General features: G+C 39.6%; 1 protein-coding gene across 1 annotated transcript in view; it reads left to right on the top strand.

Annotated features, from left to right (window-relative positions):
• Positions 1 to 10,788, top strand: part of Gprin3 (GPRIN family member 3) — an 84,361-nt gene extending 73,573 nt beyond the window's left edge. Inside the window, exon 2 of the mRNA XM_028895263.2 lies at positions 473 to 10,788. Coding sequence (XP_028751096.1) covers positions 583 to 2,880 — 2,298 coding nt within the window. The 5' untranslated portion in view covers positions 473 to 582 and the 3' untranslated portion in view covers positions 2,881 to 10,788. The remainder of the gene's footprint in view (positions 1 to 472) is intronic.
• The last annotated feature ends 5,933 nt before the right edge of the window (positions 10,789 to 16,721 follow it).

Here is a 16,721-nt window from a genome sequence, read left to right as displayed (position 1 = left end):
TGAGCAGAAACCAGTCAGTCAAAATAATATTGGAATAGCATTAGTAGAGTTAGAATATTTTTTCAGTCTACCTCAGGTAGATTTGAACATCAACAGATGTGAGCAGTTTTTTGGTGTGCGTGCGTGCGTGCGTGCGTGCGTGTGTGTATTGGCATTTGCATGTTTGTCAGTCCTAGCGAAGGAACCTGTGCCATCTGCACCACATGCCAGGAGCTACTCTGCTGCTGAGCTACACCCTAACCCTTTTCACACCTTTATAGTAGGCTCTCACTACCATGCCCAGGCTTACCATTCCACTTGCACTCTAGCCTGAGTGGACCTTGAACTTGTGACTCTCTTGCCTTTGTCCTCGAGGTCTGGGAAGACAGGCCTGTACCGCCAATCTAGTTTCAAGCAGAAAAGTTTAAATGAGCTTTTTTTTCCTCCTGAAAAATTATGCCATATTAACGATACTGTTTGCTTAATTCCCCAGGCCAGTTCTTTAGAGGACTCATCCCGATAGCTTCCCTCTGAGTTCTGACTACTTCCCAGTGGAAAAACGTACTTGGGACAGACACGGGAGTGCTCTTGGAGAGAAGTCCCATGGGGACTGTGCCTGACCCTCTGAGAGTGACTAAAGCTTCCATAGTGGCAGCTTCTGGAAAGGAAGAGGGTCGAGGAGAGCTGCAGAATACCTCCCCACAACAAGCTCAGCTGGATAAGAATGCTGGCGGCATTGGCAATGCCCCTGCTGAACTCAGCCTCAGGCTCAGTGCAGCTGCTGAGGCCCTGATGCAAGCTTGTGTGCATGAAACCAGCCAGCAAGACATGGCATCTCCTGGTGTCCTCAATGAGGTGGAGCCAGTGTCTCCCACACACGGCCCTCCTGATGACTCCCGGCTGCAAGGAAGCAAGGAGCTGGCAGCACCGAGCCTGAATCCTACTGCAGAGAAGGAACTTAGATCTGCACCATTTTTAATGCCAGCCATTCAGCACACTCACCATGCCATCCAAGATGACCCGCCAAATACTAGCAGCTGCCTGGCACCTGAAGATTCCTTGGTGAAATCAAAGGCAAACTCAAACAGTGAGAAACCTGAGACGTCAAGTTGTCCTACCCAGGTCCCCTGTTGCAGCAGCGAAAATCAAATGCTCTGTGATTTTCCTTCTCCAGAAAATATCCAGGGAATTGTACAGGCTTCGGATCCAGCAATGGGGGTTCACTTGTCCCCTTCTGCAGACAGACCTGATGGGGAAGGGCAGAAAGTCAACAGTAACACCACAGTGGGACCCAGTGAACCTCTAGCAAGAGGAGGATGCTCAGAGAACAAACAGCCCTTTGCCACTGCCATGGATACCACGGGGGAAGGGTCTGAAAACCTTCCCCCATCCCCACTCACCAGCAGAGATTCCACATGTTCTCCAGATGCAAAGGAGGTGCCGGTTCGAGCGCAGCATCCGGTGTCAAGGTTCAAAGAAGCCAGTACAATGACCTGCCAAGCTGAAAGGGAGACTAAGGAGGTCCCTGGCAGGGCTTGGCAAGATGCCGAAGTGCAGGCAGTGGCAAGTGTGGAGAGCAGGTCTGTCTCTACCAGTCCCAGCATCCTCCCCGCATTCTTAAAGGAAATTCCTGCTCCCGAGGGTGAGAATGAGCAAGAGCAGCTACGTGTAGTTTGCCATGGCAAGGGCAGTGGAGGCCACTTACTGGAACTCTCTAACAGCACAGTAGACCCCCAAGAGTCAAGGCAGTGTGCCGGCATTGTGCCCAAAGTGCACATCCTGCCAGCCGCTGCCACTCCTACTGCTTCCAAGGGGGAATGCAAAACAAAAAACCAATCAGGGGAAGCCTTTAAATCCTCACTGATGGCCTCCAGTCAAAACCAGGATACAGAGGAAGGCGGGCGGGCTTCAGCAAGCAAAGAGGCAACCTCCAGGCAGCCTCCAGGTACTAATCCTGGCTCCCAGAAAGCTAGCCCCATTGGCCAGATTTCCCCCATGGCTGGGAGTCAAGCTGAGATAAGTCATGGGCTGGGGAACTCTGAACCCAAGCCACCTGAATTTGTAGTGAAAACTGCAAATGACCACAAAACAGAGCCAGACTGCAAACTACCTGATGCCCGTGGAGGTGCGGTTACAGATGACCAGCTGGAGAGCTTGAACCCTGCTGATAAAAAAGGTGCAAAGGACGGGAAGCCTGCTTCTCCTCATATTGTGAAAGAGCACACACCTGGGACCACCTGCGCCCTAGATGCCAAAACCCTACTACTAAATCCTAAATCTCAAGGAAATGAAGGTACAGGGCCCGAGAGCAATCTTGCACCCTCCCCAGGGAGGAAGAACCAGCAGAACACCTTGGAAGAACACAGGCAGACCAAAACAGCCACGAGCCTGAGCCTGCCACCCGATGGCACGGGGGACTCGAGCCCAGGCTCTGGCAAGAGGACCCCTTCTCGCTCAGTCAAGGCCAGCCCACGCCGGGCCAGCCGGGTCAGCGAGTTCCTGAAGGAGCTCAATGTGACGGCAGCTGCTGCCCAGGTGGGGCTCACACCTGGAGAAAAGAAGAAACAGATGGGCGCAGACTCCAAGCTGCAGCTGAAACAGTCCAAGCGAGTCAGGGACGTAGTGTGGGATGACCAGGGCATGACCTGGGAAGTGTATGGTGCTTCCTTGGACCCAGAGTCCCTGGGAATTGCCATCCAGAACCATTTACAGAGACAAATTAGGGAGCATGAGAAACTAGTTAAAACACAAAGTGACCAGACTCGAAGGTCTATTTCCTCAGATTCTTCTTCAAGTAAGAAGCTCAAAGGGAGACAGCAGGGCGTCCTACAGTCCATGCTGCAAAACTTCCGGCGCCCCAACTGCTGTGTCCGCCCCGCGCCATCTTCCGTGTTGGACTGAAAGGAAGCTGCGCCGCTGTATGAGTTGTGGTATTCCTTCTGTCTGTCCATGTCAAAGCTTAGGAGTTTGGGTTTCTATTTTGTTTGGGGTTGGTTGTCCTTGTTGTTTTCTGAGAGACGTAGAAGTAAAAGCAACTATTAAGTTTAAGACGTAGCTATTACGAACTCTCTGGTCCTCCATAAATAAAATGTCATTTCACATTGATAGAAAGAACGCAAGAAGTGAGGCAAAGCTCGGAGTTGGTCTGCACCCCTAATTCAGAAAAAAAAAAAATCTTCACTGAGGTTTTTTTTTTTATACGTAATTGTTTATACAAACACATTTTCACTACACACGATTCATTTAGTATTATCACCTCAGTCTAACACAGGGTGGTATTTTCACCAAAATGTCTGCTTTACATTAAAACTAGCAAAAAAAACTACTATTAGCAACACTGTGATGATTTCTAGTCTTACTGAAGTAAGGATGCTGGTACCACAGAAGTTTAGGGCATTCATACGAACCTTAATATGAAAAACTGAAACAAATTTGATTTATTCCTGGGACAAATAAGATGAAATGAAAGTAGTCAAAAGAATGCAATAACAAATATGAATTGGCTTTAAGCATCTGAAGCTAGCCCTTTGTATGTGAACAAGTTTCTAGTTAGAAAAGCTAGCTACACCTCCAAATATGAGTACTGCCTGTACCAAATATGAATTTCAATCTGTACATTTTCCTGCCCTGAAAGCCAAGTGCATCTTTCTGTGCTTCTGACCAAATTAAAATGGTGTTTTCTTATACCAGAGGAAGTGTCTGCGATTGGAGGCATGAAATTAAGGAGAACAGTAGATTTTGGATTGCAAATGCATCCTCTGGTAACAGTTTCTGACTCCTTACATGTACAGCCTGGATTCCTTCAGATTTATCACTTTTAAGAAACACACTTCAGAGATCTTTGTGAAATCTTGAGCTTTGGGCGGCCTTGTTCTCTCACTGGTTTCTACAGAAGGGTATCCATGGACCATGAGAACATCCTTGGGGCCCTGAGCTAGGCTGAGAGCAGCAGCTTGCACATCGTGGTTGTGTGGAGATGGAGCAAGCATTTGGGGAAGGCCTTCCTTCCATCACTCATCTTTTCTAGCCAGTGCTGATCTGAAGGTTGCTGTTAGCACACTGGAAGAAGACATGAGAGAGAGAGCAACAGTTAGCTGCCTTTGCTGAAATTACTCCCGACGAGCCAGTAAAAAGGACCTGCCTTGGTTTTGTTTTTGTTTTGTTTTTCCTTTAGAGACTCAAATATCAGTGGAATAACCAAATACCTATTTTAGCTTTTTTCAATGTATTTCTATTTTGTAGATTATTAACATAAAAAATATACCTGAGCTCTAAAACTGAAGCTACGTTGCATTTGATTTCTAGAAGAGCAATTTAACTGTGTATGTAACTGCAAATGTAGGCCACGGTGACAGCACCCTCTGAGTTGGAGAATGATAATTACAGTGTTATACTTGGAACTTATAACAAATTTTTTTTAATAAGGCACATTTTCAGTTTCTTACTAATTGGCCTCTGTTAAGAATGCTTTATAAAGTAGAAATTACTGTCAAATTACTGATCAAATTGCTATATTAATGATTAGAGATTTAGTATAAAACTCTCTTTTAGTGTAAGTACTCATTTGTCTCGGATGCCTTTGCTGAGACTTAATCTGTCTCCCATCTTGCACATTCTGGGGCCTTCTGTCACATGTCGGCACCCACGCTGGGTATTCACAGGGTACCCCTGGCATACCCAGGAACAGCTGTCCACAGGACCCACTCCAGATGGTGAACCTAGCAAGCCTTTGCAGGAAAGTACTACAACAGGCTGTTCCTACATTCAAATAGGGGACAAGAAAGAATTCTGGTCAGTAATAATGTTTGTGGATTTAGAGTAAGCATAAAATGCCTAGAGGCAATGAAGCAGAGGCCTGAGAGAGCTGTAGGCATCTGTCCCAGATTTAGTAAATCAAAACTGCCTCAGTTGGTGTTACAGTTGAACCTCTCAAATCCAAACCTTACGAAGAAATATTTGATTTGACTAATAAGTTTAGTTTTCTTTGGTACTGGCACTAAATTCTTAATTTCTACAAGACTCTAGAAAACATCGCAAAATGTTACAAAGAGATTTTGATCCTTTTGAATCTTATAGAATTGAAAGCTATTAGAAATAGTCGTGGAAATACCTCACCAAATGGATACATTAAGCTAGGAACCTATTCAGGTGTTTATATCATGGAACCTATCCATAGACACTCTTGTAGTAAAATCCTATTTGAAGTTTATCCTTCCCATAAGTCTGTGACACAGCGTTTGACCTTCAGGACATCACTGGGACCCCTTGCCTTCTTTGTCCAGGGAGGCACACGGTGGCTTTCCTGGCACACTCTTTCATTGCTTGCCGTTTTGCTTTATCTGTGTGATATACACTGGTTTGAGAGTAATTTTGTGTCTGACATTAATTTTTTCACATGTCATTTAGAACTTCCTATTACATCTTAGATTTTTAAAGATAGATAGCAAATGTATTAAAGAAAGAAATAGAAAAGATTTCTTGCATCAGTAATAAAGGAAGTGAGAACTAAGGGCCTGGAAGTTCATTTAGCATTTACAATGTAAAGATGCTATACCACTCACAAAGAAAATACTAGATCTATTTAAACTGTGATTATTCGGTGGCTGTGACCAAGAGACAAACACCCCAGCTTCCACTGTAATTTGTTTATTATGAGTGATTTTATAACAACATCTTTTTTAATTAGTGGGTTCTGATGCCATGGCCACATACAGTAAAATCCTCATTAACCCTTCATTTTGAATCAATGACATAGTTAATTATTTTGTTATGTCAAAGTTAACCAGAAACCCGTGTGTATGTATGTATGTCCAAAATGAAATAGTTGTAAAATGGATTCATATGTTGTCCTACCTTGACCAGTTCAGCTATCTAGAATGTAATTTGATTTTTGATAGTTTTTTTTTTATTCCTAGAAATCATCCAACGTATATTATTTTGGATATCTGTATTCCCTGTATTATAGGTTAAATATAAAGCTGTAGTAAGGTGGACTGAATGTTTATGTAAAGCTTCTACCCAGAGGTTGGACTTTGTAACCAAGTCCATAATGGGAGCTTGCTATCTCAAAGCAGAAAAACAAAGATAAGGAAACTGTCATTTGATTGGCTCTGAGAATCTTGGGGTTTTGCTGTTCCCAGTTTGTGCTGTTTTGCTTCATTTTGGGATCCTCCATCATTCTGGGCATGGTGTATATACCACACCAAAAAATCGAACACAATGGGATTTCAACTTTTTGTGGGGGATGTATGAGAGTGTACTTTTAATGTCACTTTTCCAGCTATTTTTATATCCACCTTTACATTTACTGCAAATATGTGAGAAATCACTGTCTCCTTTCACTTCTACAGTGAAAGTGTTTTTAAAAGGTCTCCTTCTAGTGCCACATAATTCTCCATATTTCTTGTCTACTTTTTCAGATCAGTATAAAGAAAACAATATATTAAAATAACATCTCTGTATAGGTTTATGTGCTTTTATTGAACACTGGCCATTCATGGCCTTATGTAGACTCAGATTTACTAATTATCTACAATGCTGCCATAGAGATGAGGCTGTCTACTCTCTCCTGCTCTGTTCCAAGTGGTGTGTGAGACATAAGCTTGTGAACTCCCCAGTGTGGTGACACAGTGAACTCTGAAGTATCTTAAGTGAGCTGACGACATTGTCACTACCACTGCTTTGTATACGTATTGAATCAGAAGCCTTGTTTCTGTCCATGTCAGTACCTACTGTGTCTGTCACATTTATACCCGAGCATTTTGTTTTCTGTTAGCAGTGTCCCTGGATGTGTGTGCAGCCTCTTCGGTTGGTTCTTTCCCAATGCAGGTCAGCTGCTGCCCCTGGCAAATGAAACTGCAATCTGTGAATCTCCTGCCATCCTTGGGACAATACCCTCCCCTAACGAAATTCTGCAACTGATGAATGATTATAAAAGTCATCTGTGCAGACACATAGGCTTATGAATAACTATATAATTTTGAACAGTTTTGCAAAAACAGCTTTGTAAATAGTGAAGCAGTTTTCCATGAACTTTATCTTACTTTTGGAACAGAAAGTATTCTCCTTGGCTATGAAAATCATATAAGAGTGATTTGCAATAACCAAGAAAATAAACGAAGAACTAAGGTGGGACATTTCTGTCTCATGGTGTAATCTGCCAGAGGTCTTTACTGCTACGTTTAATGCTGAACACTCACCAGCTCAGCTACTCACTTGCCACAACTGAATAACCTCTCTCAAAGTAAATCTAGTACATCTGTAAATATACAAACAGCCGACAATCCTGAAAACACTTTGGATGTTGCAAAAATAACTACAGACTTGGTGAAATGGTGGGGTCCAGAATGGTGCAACAAGATATTATTTTCACATTTTTTCCAAAGACCCAGATGTCTCAGAAACCAATTTGAGAATAAGACTGTTGACTGTGAAACTAAAGCCAAGCAATACCTAATGCCAAAAAGAGGCAGTTATACCAGCAAGTGCATCAGCTGTGGGCACACATTATGTAACTGTAGTTTGCTCTGTGAAGATTGACTGTAACTCAGAGGATATGTAGAAGGACAATTTCTGCTTTCTACTGGAAAGCCTGGGTGGATGCTTCATGTATGGAAGCATCACCAGTGACCAGGAGCAGAGATTCAATTGCATCTCTGTCTCATGTCAGTCATGACAGAAGAGGAGCCAAGAAAAGTCTGGTTGGCTTCAAGCTCAAATCAGCTGCAACCAGAACCTTTGTCAAATAAAAGGATTGAATTTACAGGCATTTCTCTTCCTGGACACTAGCATGTCATACGCAACTCACTTAGTGGATTGTAGGACTTAACAATGAAAAGCAGGCTCCCCAAAGTGCTAAAACATGAGCCCATCTAACAAAAGGAGCCTCAAATAATGCCTTACAAAGAAAGTTCTAGATGATTTCTGAATACTAATGACTCATCAAGTGTCTATCTGAGTTCAAGTTCAAAATTAATTGGCTGCAAAGTATTAGGAATTAAGTCACATATTTTGCACTTCAGAAAAAGACACTGATGATCAACCAACAAAATGATAATTATAATGAGATGTTCTCATGATTTGCGCTTGCTAGGGAGAATTAAAATGAGAGAGAACATCTAACCTCTGGATCTCTTCAATTTGGAAATGTCATTAGTTTTTTCCCCCCTAGGGAGAAAAATATAATTTGTTTTTTTTTTAACGTTGCTGCTAGTATCAAGTTTTGTTATTTTAAAAATTAACTGTCTCCTTTGGGAAAACTTCTAAGTATTAAACAGTTTCTCTCTGATTCATGTGAAGGTGGTGTGTGGAGTAAACCCCACCAGATGAGCAAAAAGAGCTTGTCTGTGTTGGAGGCATTCTTACTGATTTCACTGTATATTCAATGGCATTCATTTTGGGCCATGTCTTGGAGTAAGTCACTTTCTACCATGTCCTAAAATGACACATTGTGAAATGGCAGTATTCTAGTCCTGCACATTGGTCATTAGAAGAGAGGAGTGACTACTAATGCTTGCTATCAGGGGGCTACAGATACCTCCTATTAAAGATGACAAGTCAACCTGGCCTGAGAAATCAAGAAAAACTCTTCTAGTAGCAAATCCTAAATCTCTATATTTATTTACCACTGCTGTACTAATGTGTGAAAAAAATATGTTGTGCATAATACTGTAGCTGGTTGTGATATGTCCATACATTCTATAAGTGTGCACAGTCTGTGAGTGATTGTCACTTTTTTTGTGTAGAAAAAAAATAGCATGTTATAGCCCATTTAAAGGCTATTTCCTATTACCAGGTAGGTACATGCAGGAAAGTAAATAAAGTCAACAAATGTGTGCATGTATGTTCAGTGACAGAATCAATCCTTTCAGTTGAAGGTCAGGAGGGACCAACTTGTTTTGTTTTGTTTGTTTATTTGTTTTATCATCTACAAGAGTAGCCAGCATAATTACCACAAAGGCTCAATAGAGTGGTCTGTATGTTGGCATGTTACTAAATATGCCAGAGCTAATTTCACATGCCATTAGTCACAAGTAAGGTCAGTTCTTTGACCGCTCAGTTGATTTACATTCCTCACACATCCTCTGTGTTAACTGTGTGATAGTATGTACATACCATAGGTGTGATTGTGTACATACCTTGTATGAATTATCTAAATTCTCTAAAGCTGTTGCAGGAAGCAGAATGAAGAAATAATTATTCAGAAGCCTCAAAAGGGCTAATCAATATGTATTTTCATTTTCTACACATAAAATGTATATATAGCAAAATGTAAATAGCATATCAAAATAGATATGCACACAAATGCATTTTATTCATAATACTACATTTGAATAAATCATTAACAAATTAAAACAACTAATTAACAGCTACATCTTTCCATGAATTTACTATTTTAAATCTATTAATGTTGAATATAATGCTCCCTCTTAAATGATATTACACCCCAAATGGCAGATTTTATGTAAAAGAAAGTCCAGCCTATTTAGCATCTCACTGAGTCTGGTATCTGAACAGCTTCAGAGTATTAATGCTGTTTCCTAAATACAGAAGTATATCTGAAAATGACACACACCGGGGAAAACTGCTTATATTTGGGGAGCTGAATTTGGACTTTACCAGTATTTATATGCACAGCCTGACAGAAAGCTTACATTTTTGTTCAAGTATCCCTGGATTTCTCCAGTGTACATAATCATTCAAAGGAGAGAGAATCACAGGCCTTCTCTTGAGATTAGTAAAACAATGTGTACCCACGCTGAAGAAAAATAAAAGTGAAAATAAATTACAGGTGATGTTGGTAGGATTGGACAACCCGAACAATTGGGAGTTCCTTAAGAGAGACTTTTGTACTCTGCAGACTAATCCAAAGGCCAATGCCATTAGCCAGTCAGTGGCAATGCTGAACAAAAAAATATCCTGTTTATCAGTTTTCAGCAAGGAATTGATCAAAATGCTCTCATTTCTTCTCAAAGAAAATTCTCTGTTTAATAAAGATTAGAGACTGACATTCTTAAAAGTTAGTATAATTTGACCCTGACTCTGTGACACTAAAAACTGTGTTAGCTAGTTGCTGGACTGACAATATGAACAGAAATATCAGTATTGTCCTTTGATAGAGAATTGTATTTGGAAAGTACAAATACAACCACTTTGTACTAAAGGTTATGAATAACATTTGAACACACATTCATGGATTAGGAACTGGATGTTCAGTCTTCACATCTTAGAGATGGGTAAGGCTAACCTGTTGGACAGACACTACAGGATGACTGCAGCTGGCTGGGTGTGATGAGAACACAATTCCTGAAATCTTGTTGTTCACCAATATTTGCTCTTATGTAAAAGAAATTTATGTAATCTTGAAAAATGTATATTAATTTAAATATCACCAAAAATTCTGTCAATGTGACAATCATTTGTGGACACTCACTGAGAAAGACCAAAATGAACGACCATATTTAATCATTGAAGAAACAGTAACCTTCAAAATTTAAAGTATGAGAGTAGTTATGGCATCGTGTCTTTCTACAAAGATCATAAAATAGCATGGTTAAGAAAGTTCTCATCTCTTGGACATTGTTCAGTAGACCTTCATTACCCAGATAAAGATGGAAGGTCATGTTTATACAAAGACAATGATTTCACAGACTCCAACCTTCATTTTGCACATGGTTTTTAATTGGTGTTTAAAATACTGAGATTCAGCTGGTTAGCTACTTTTGTCCTTAAAAGTTTTGAAATATGATTTTTTTTGCATCTCACTTCTCATAATAAATATAATATGGAATAAAATGTCTTATGTTTCTATCCCTGTTTCTGTTGTCACTACTGCTGTGGAAATTGTTGTTTTAGTCCAGGATGTATCAAGTCAGTTGTTTTCCTGACTGACACTTTTCTACTAGGAATGTGCAGTAGAGCCGAGAGTGTTTGCTATTGAAAGAGATGTGTTTTCCTTAGATTAGAATAGAGTTCTTATTAGGTCAACAATGCCTCCTGATTATCATAAGCACAAGTTCTCCTGCACTTGATAGAGTAAGGCAGTGGGGAGAAAGAATATGTCTGTGTGTTTATGCACATTTATCTTACATGTGTGCATGTATGTGTGCGCACATGCACAAGCCTGTATGGAGAGATATAACAGCTTAGTGCTGCTGGAAGTGTATGTACGGTGGTGGAAAAGGGCACCTAGATTGCCTCATATCCACACTCTGCTGCCTTTCCTCAAAGATTATCGGTGTGCACTTCCAACCTCTGTTGGCTCCTCAGTAGGTTATTGGAGCCTGCCGTCTTGATTCCCAGAAGGCAAAAGGAAGTCCAGCCTTGTCCTTGATTTGGTCTTGATAATTAATTAAATGAATATTATAATTTGATACCTTTTGCTTCCTTAAATCTGACTTCATTTTGTCAAAGAACTTTCAAGGAGAGTGTAAGGTTTATAAACTCAAACTTTCCAAAAAGTTTTCAATAAACTTTAGACCAGAGGTTCTCAACCTGTGGGTCACGACCCCTTTCAGGGTTGTAAGTCAGATATTTACATTACAATATAATGGCAAAATTACTTATGAAGTAGCAATGCAAATATTTTATGGTTGTGGGTCACCACAACATCACAAACTGTTTTAAAGGGTCACAGCATTAGGAAGATTGAGAACTATGGCTTTAAACAAATATATTTTTTTCAATAGTGATAGCTTTAAATTTTCCTAGAGCCATACAGTCTTTCCAACTAACATGTACACATGCTGTTTCAATGTCAAATGATGCCTGGAGCAGCTACTACCCAACTCTTGTATACTAAGATATTCCATCTTGACCCAGTTAAGCCTCAAACGTCTCCATTCTGGGAGACATTGTCTGGCAGTGGTCCCAGGGTGCTGCACTAAATTGTTTGTCTTCTTATGTGGCTCTTCTGCTAACCATTCTTACCATCTACATTTTCATGTTTGAGAAACACACACAGGAGGTCATTTTGGGCATAATTTGGCTTAACTGGAGTGATACTAAATAAAATCATCTCTTGTCCAAGTAAAGTTGTTTGGGCAAAGGGTATACTGTATGACACTACAGCTCCCATGGTGAGATTTTTTTTAATCTTTATTTTATTATTTTTTATTTTTTTTGAAGGAGGATATGTGGCAGGATGGGGACATGAGTGGGACTGGGGTGCATGATGTGAAATTCACAAAGTATCAATAAAAAGTTAAAAATAAAAGCAACAGCTATTGTTTGTGAGAAAAGAGCATCCCTTTACAAACCTTCCTTGCAGGATTGCTTTCTGAGTACCATGCTATCTGGGTCTATTTGAGCTATGTCATACATATCATAAACTTGGTAGCTCATAAATGTATTATTCACAGCTCCAGAGGCTAAAAAGTCTGTCAGAAGAAAGTTGATTTGCTGTCTAGTGGGTAGCTCATTTGGATCAAAGATAATGTTACTTCACTATATCATCACATAGTAGAAGTAGTGAGGAGTATAAGGCTTCTCTTGTAAATGTGACATGAGAGGAGAGAGATGGCTCAGTGGTTATAAATGTGACAGTAGTTCCATCTGTTCTCCTGTCCTACTCACCTGCCAAAGATGGCGCCTCCTACCACCACATCAGGAGTTATGATTTCCACGTGAATTTTTGGTGTATAAATACATTCAGACCACAGCAGCGGCATTTTTTTTTCATTTTTTAAAAGTTTTCTATGCATGAGTATTTTGCCTATATGTGCTTGTGCCCACAGACACCAGAAGCAGTCAGCAGACTGACTAGAACTGGAGTTACAGATGGTTATTGAGCTGCCCCGTGGATCCGGGAATCAAACACAGATCCTCTAGAAGAGCAAGCAGCGAGTGCTCTTAACCACTGAGCCATCTCTCCAGCAACAGCAGACACAATTTTAATAAACTTGGAAATTTACTAATCTACAACTAATGTTGTAAATGCCAACATTAGTTCATTTCCCCCTCCCCACACACACTGTTATAAAGTATCAGTGAGCTAATTTTTAGCATTTCAAAATGTGTAGGTATAATAACTACATTAACAAAAGCTAGCTTTTCTGCATATAATGTGGAAAACTAACACCATTAAATTCATATTATCTGGGTAAACACTAAACATGCTTGCATTGCTTCTCTGGAATAGTATTTTCCCTAAACCTGTTTTGTTCCCACTTTACACACCTCAGTTAAATTGTGTTTACAAGAAGGTAGACTTCATAAAGGGTTGGAAAGTATTTGCTTGTTAACTATATTCTTTTAGTCTATCATGAAGCTAAAATAATGGTTACATACCAAGCATTCATCTGAGTACTTCCATATACACCTGAACCTCAGATGATGCTCTGTAAAAATGGGCACTAGTTCTCAGTAACATGTATTTTTCCCATTGGCAGATTCTTCAAACAAATTAGATGATCGAAGGGAGGCAGTGTAAATACTCAGGCTTGGTATCAACAGACTGGTTCACATTTATAGGCTGGACTTTCTTGGCTGAGTAATTTAATTTTCTCAGTCTTGGAGCATTCATTTACAAATTGAAGATAACAATAATTCTCAAAACTGTAGGAATTTAATTGGATAGACAAGACAATTCCATTCCCATCTCCTTTGAACTTCATTTTCTCTTTAGATAGAACTTTATCACTCTATTGCTAAAAGCCTAGGGTTTTGCCATTTTCTTCTACCTATTACACTTTTTGTAAATCTAGACAACTACTAAAAATAGTTTTAAACATGACTATGATACATCAACTTTGACTTTTAAATTATTTCCTTTTGTTGTTTGAAGCATGAGGACAGGCAATACTTCAACCATTTACAGTTGTCAGATCTTTGAAAAATGGGAAAAGATTTTGATTACTTTTGTCACATCAAGTATGATTTATAAGTTAAAATGAAATATTAATATAAAATGTTACCAGTTCAAAAAAGGAGAGAAAGGAGAAACAAACTTGGAAAATTTTAGCAACATGAGAACTTAAGCTTTAGATGTGATTTTTTAAAGATTCTACATACAAATTACTAGAAAAGTCACATGATTGACATTATCATCTAAAATATAGGAAAAGCATCTACAAATCACTTTGAAAGAAGACCAGTAGAGCAGAGGATCTTGAGTCCACACAGTTTAATGCTGACAGGTGAGAACTTCCGTGTTGCTAGAGGTTGACCTAGGGGTCTACATCAAAGGGTCAAGAGAAAGTACTTTACCTTATTAAAAGAGCTACAAAATGGAGCTGCCTGGTGATGTGTGAGTCCCTGCATGATGCTAAAGAGGAAGAATTCTCCAAAGAATCTACTGAAGCCATTGTCATCAGATAGAGGGGAGCACCTGCCACTTCTGATACTGCAGCACCCAGAGAGGTATGAACCTTCCAGATTATCTCTTCTCCTCCCTCCCTTATCTTCACCCAGACTGTCATAAATAGAACCTCTGAAAGGAGGAGAAAAGAGTCAAAATCATTTGATCTACACAGTGCTATTTATCATCTCTATATTGCTCTATTGAAATACCTGACCCAGACTACTTATAGAGAGATTTATCTATCCCAGTTGTCTGGAGGTTCAAGGGCACAGCACTAGTTTGAGCTCCATTCTCAACTTTATTCCTGGTCACTATATTATGCAACATCTCAGGATAGCCTCTAAGATTTCTTTCCCCCACTTCATGTGCCTTCTGGTTATTGAATCACTGTTACATGTGATTCAAGTCCAAAATCAGTTGGCCTTAAAATGCAGTTATCTAAGTCTATCATCATAGGCCATTAAAAATGGTTTTCTCCAATTGATTCTAGAAGGGAACGTCAGAAAAACAATTTCCAGTTAACTGACCTCTAGGAAAAGCCACGTGCCCCAGAGCCCCCATCTGCGGAAGTGCCGCCCTGCTCTAGTTGCTGAAAGGGGACCCTAGCTGATAAGCTAGGAAGGAAAAGGCACCTAGTCCTTCCTAGAGTTGTATAGAACTCAATTTTGCCAACAACCAGTCAGCTTAAAAGAGAACACGTACATTCAGGCAAGAGATACTTCTTTCATCATCCATACCCTGGATGGTTGCCTAGCAAAACCCGAGCAAAGAAGTAAGCCACACTGTGACCTACAGGAAGTATGAGACTCTAAGTGTGGTTGTTATCTTTAACTGTCACAATGTATAGTCACCTGGGAAGAGAGTCTCAGTGTGGGACTGTCTACACTGAGTTGGCCCATGGATATGATATATCTTGGGGAGGGATTGTTGTAAGCTAATTGATGTGGGAAGACCCAGACCAATGTGGGTGGCACCATTCCCAACTAGGAAAGAGTCTTGAACTGTATAATAGTGAAGAAGTCAAGCCAAACACAAGCAGAAAGGTAAGTGTGTATGACTGCAGATACGATATGAGGAGCTATTTGGAGTCCCTGCCTTGGCTTCCCCACAATGACAGGCATAAACTGGAATTATAAACAGAAATAGACTCCCTTTTTGCCTAACTTACTTTTTTCAAGATTTTTTTTTTTTACCTCAGCAACAGAAATGAAATTAGAACTATTATCTTGAGCTGGATTAAGTTACTCAGTTTGTGGTCATTCATTACATGGCAATTGAAGACTGACACAGCACCATTTCATTTAAGTGGAGATTCAAAATTGCCAAAACTCAATTTTGTATTCAAGGACCTGTTTGTCTCTATGCTACCAGCATCAAGAAACACAGACCCTCCATTCTGAAGCTTCTATGTTACTGAAATATTTAATGGTATGTTTTCTTTATTATATGATAGTGATTTTCAATAAAGGAGAATAATACTGGTGTGGAATAAACACGAAGTTACCATAATGTATAGATAGTTCATGAAAAATATATACCTTATACTATTTGTTCTTTGCTTACAGGTAACTTATTCATAAATGGATATACTTTGGCTTTTTTCCAGACTGCTAAATTAAATTAGCAATGACAAGTCACTATTTACTATATGCTAGTCATTATTTGAAGTTCCTTATCCTACTGCTCACTATAAGAGCCCTATGACTTCATCATTATGATTATTGCCATGCTTATTTAGTCCACAAAAGAGTCAAAATACAGAGAAAACAAAGAGTTAGTGATGCACCAAGACTCTCCTGGTATCTTTGTTATCTACCCAACTAGTCCAGTGTGGCCACCTTACAGTACAGGCTGAGAGTCAAAACCACTGCTAATCAGGAAGCCAGATGCTATTTGAATGGTGGTTACTTCCTTACTACCTAATGTTTTCTCCTAATAGCCATTATAAAGTTCTACTAACTCGGGCTGCCAGAGAATTATTTGTTGTCGTTAATAAAGTCAAGAGACTTATTTCTAGAAGAAAATGAAGCCCATTTCCACTAACTACTGTCTCTAAGGGCAGGGAAAAAAAATAAGCGCAGTAAGGACTAAGAATTTTTGATTTGCGTACAAAACCTCCAAAAACCCAGGTCTTTATTCTTTTCCCAAAAAGTGACTTTAGTTTCTGTAAATATTTTTCTTTATTTTTGTGGTTCTGGAATTAATTGTTGTCAATATGAACATGAGATTTATTTGTGTGACTGTTGAAATATAATTGTACAAATTAGCTAAGTTATTTTTTGGCTCTTCTTGCAAATGATACTATAGCAAATAAGATTTCTTTCTACCCTCACTACTATTTCAATAATTAATTATTAAGTTAAATTTTAATGAACTTCACAAATATAGCTCAAAAAATGTATTAGTAAGTGTTGAACATTTTTTAAAGTAATTAGTAAAGTAA

This window comes from Peromyscus leucopus, chromosome 3, assembly GCF_004664715.2.
Source record: "Peromyscus leucopus breed LL Stock chromosome 3, UCI_PerLeu_2.1, whole genome shotgun sequence".
Classification (NCBI taxonomy): Eukaryota; Metazoa; Chordata; class Mammalia; order Rodentia; family Cricetidae; genus Peromyscus; species Peromyscus leucopus.
The sequence above is the reverse complement of the archived record's forward strand: the minus strand, read 5'-3'. Positions and strand labels throughout refer to the sequence as shown.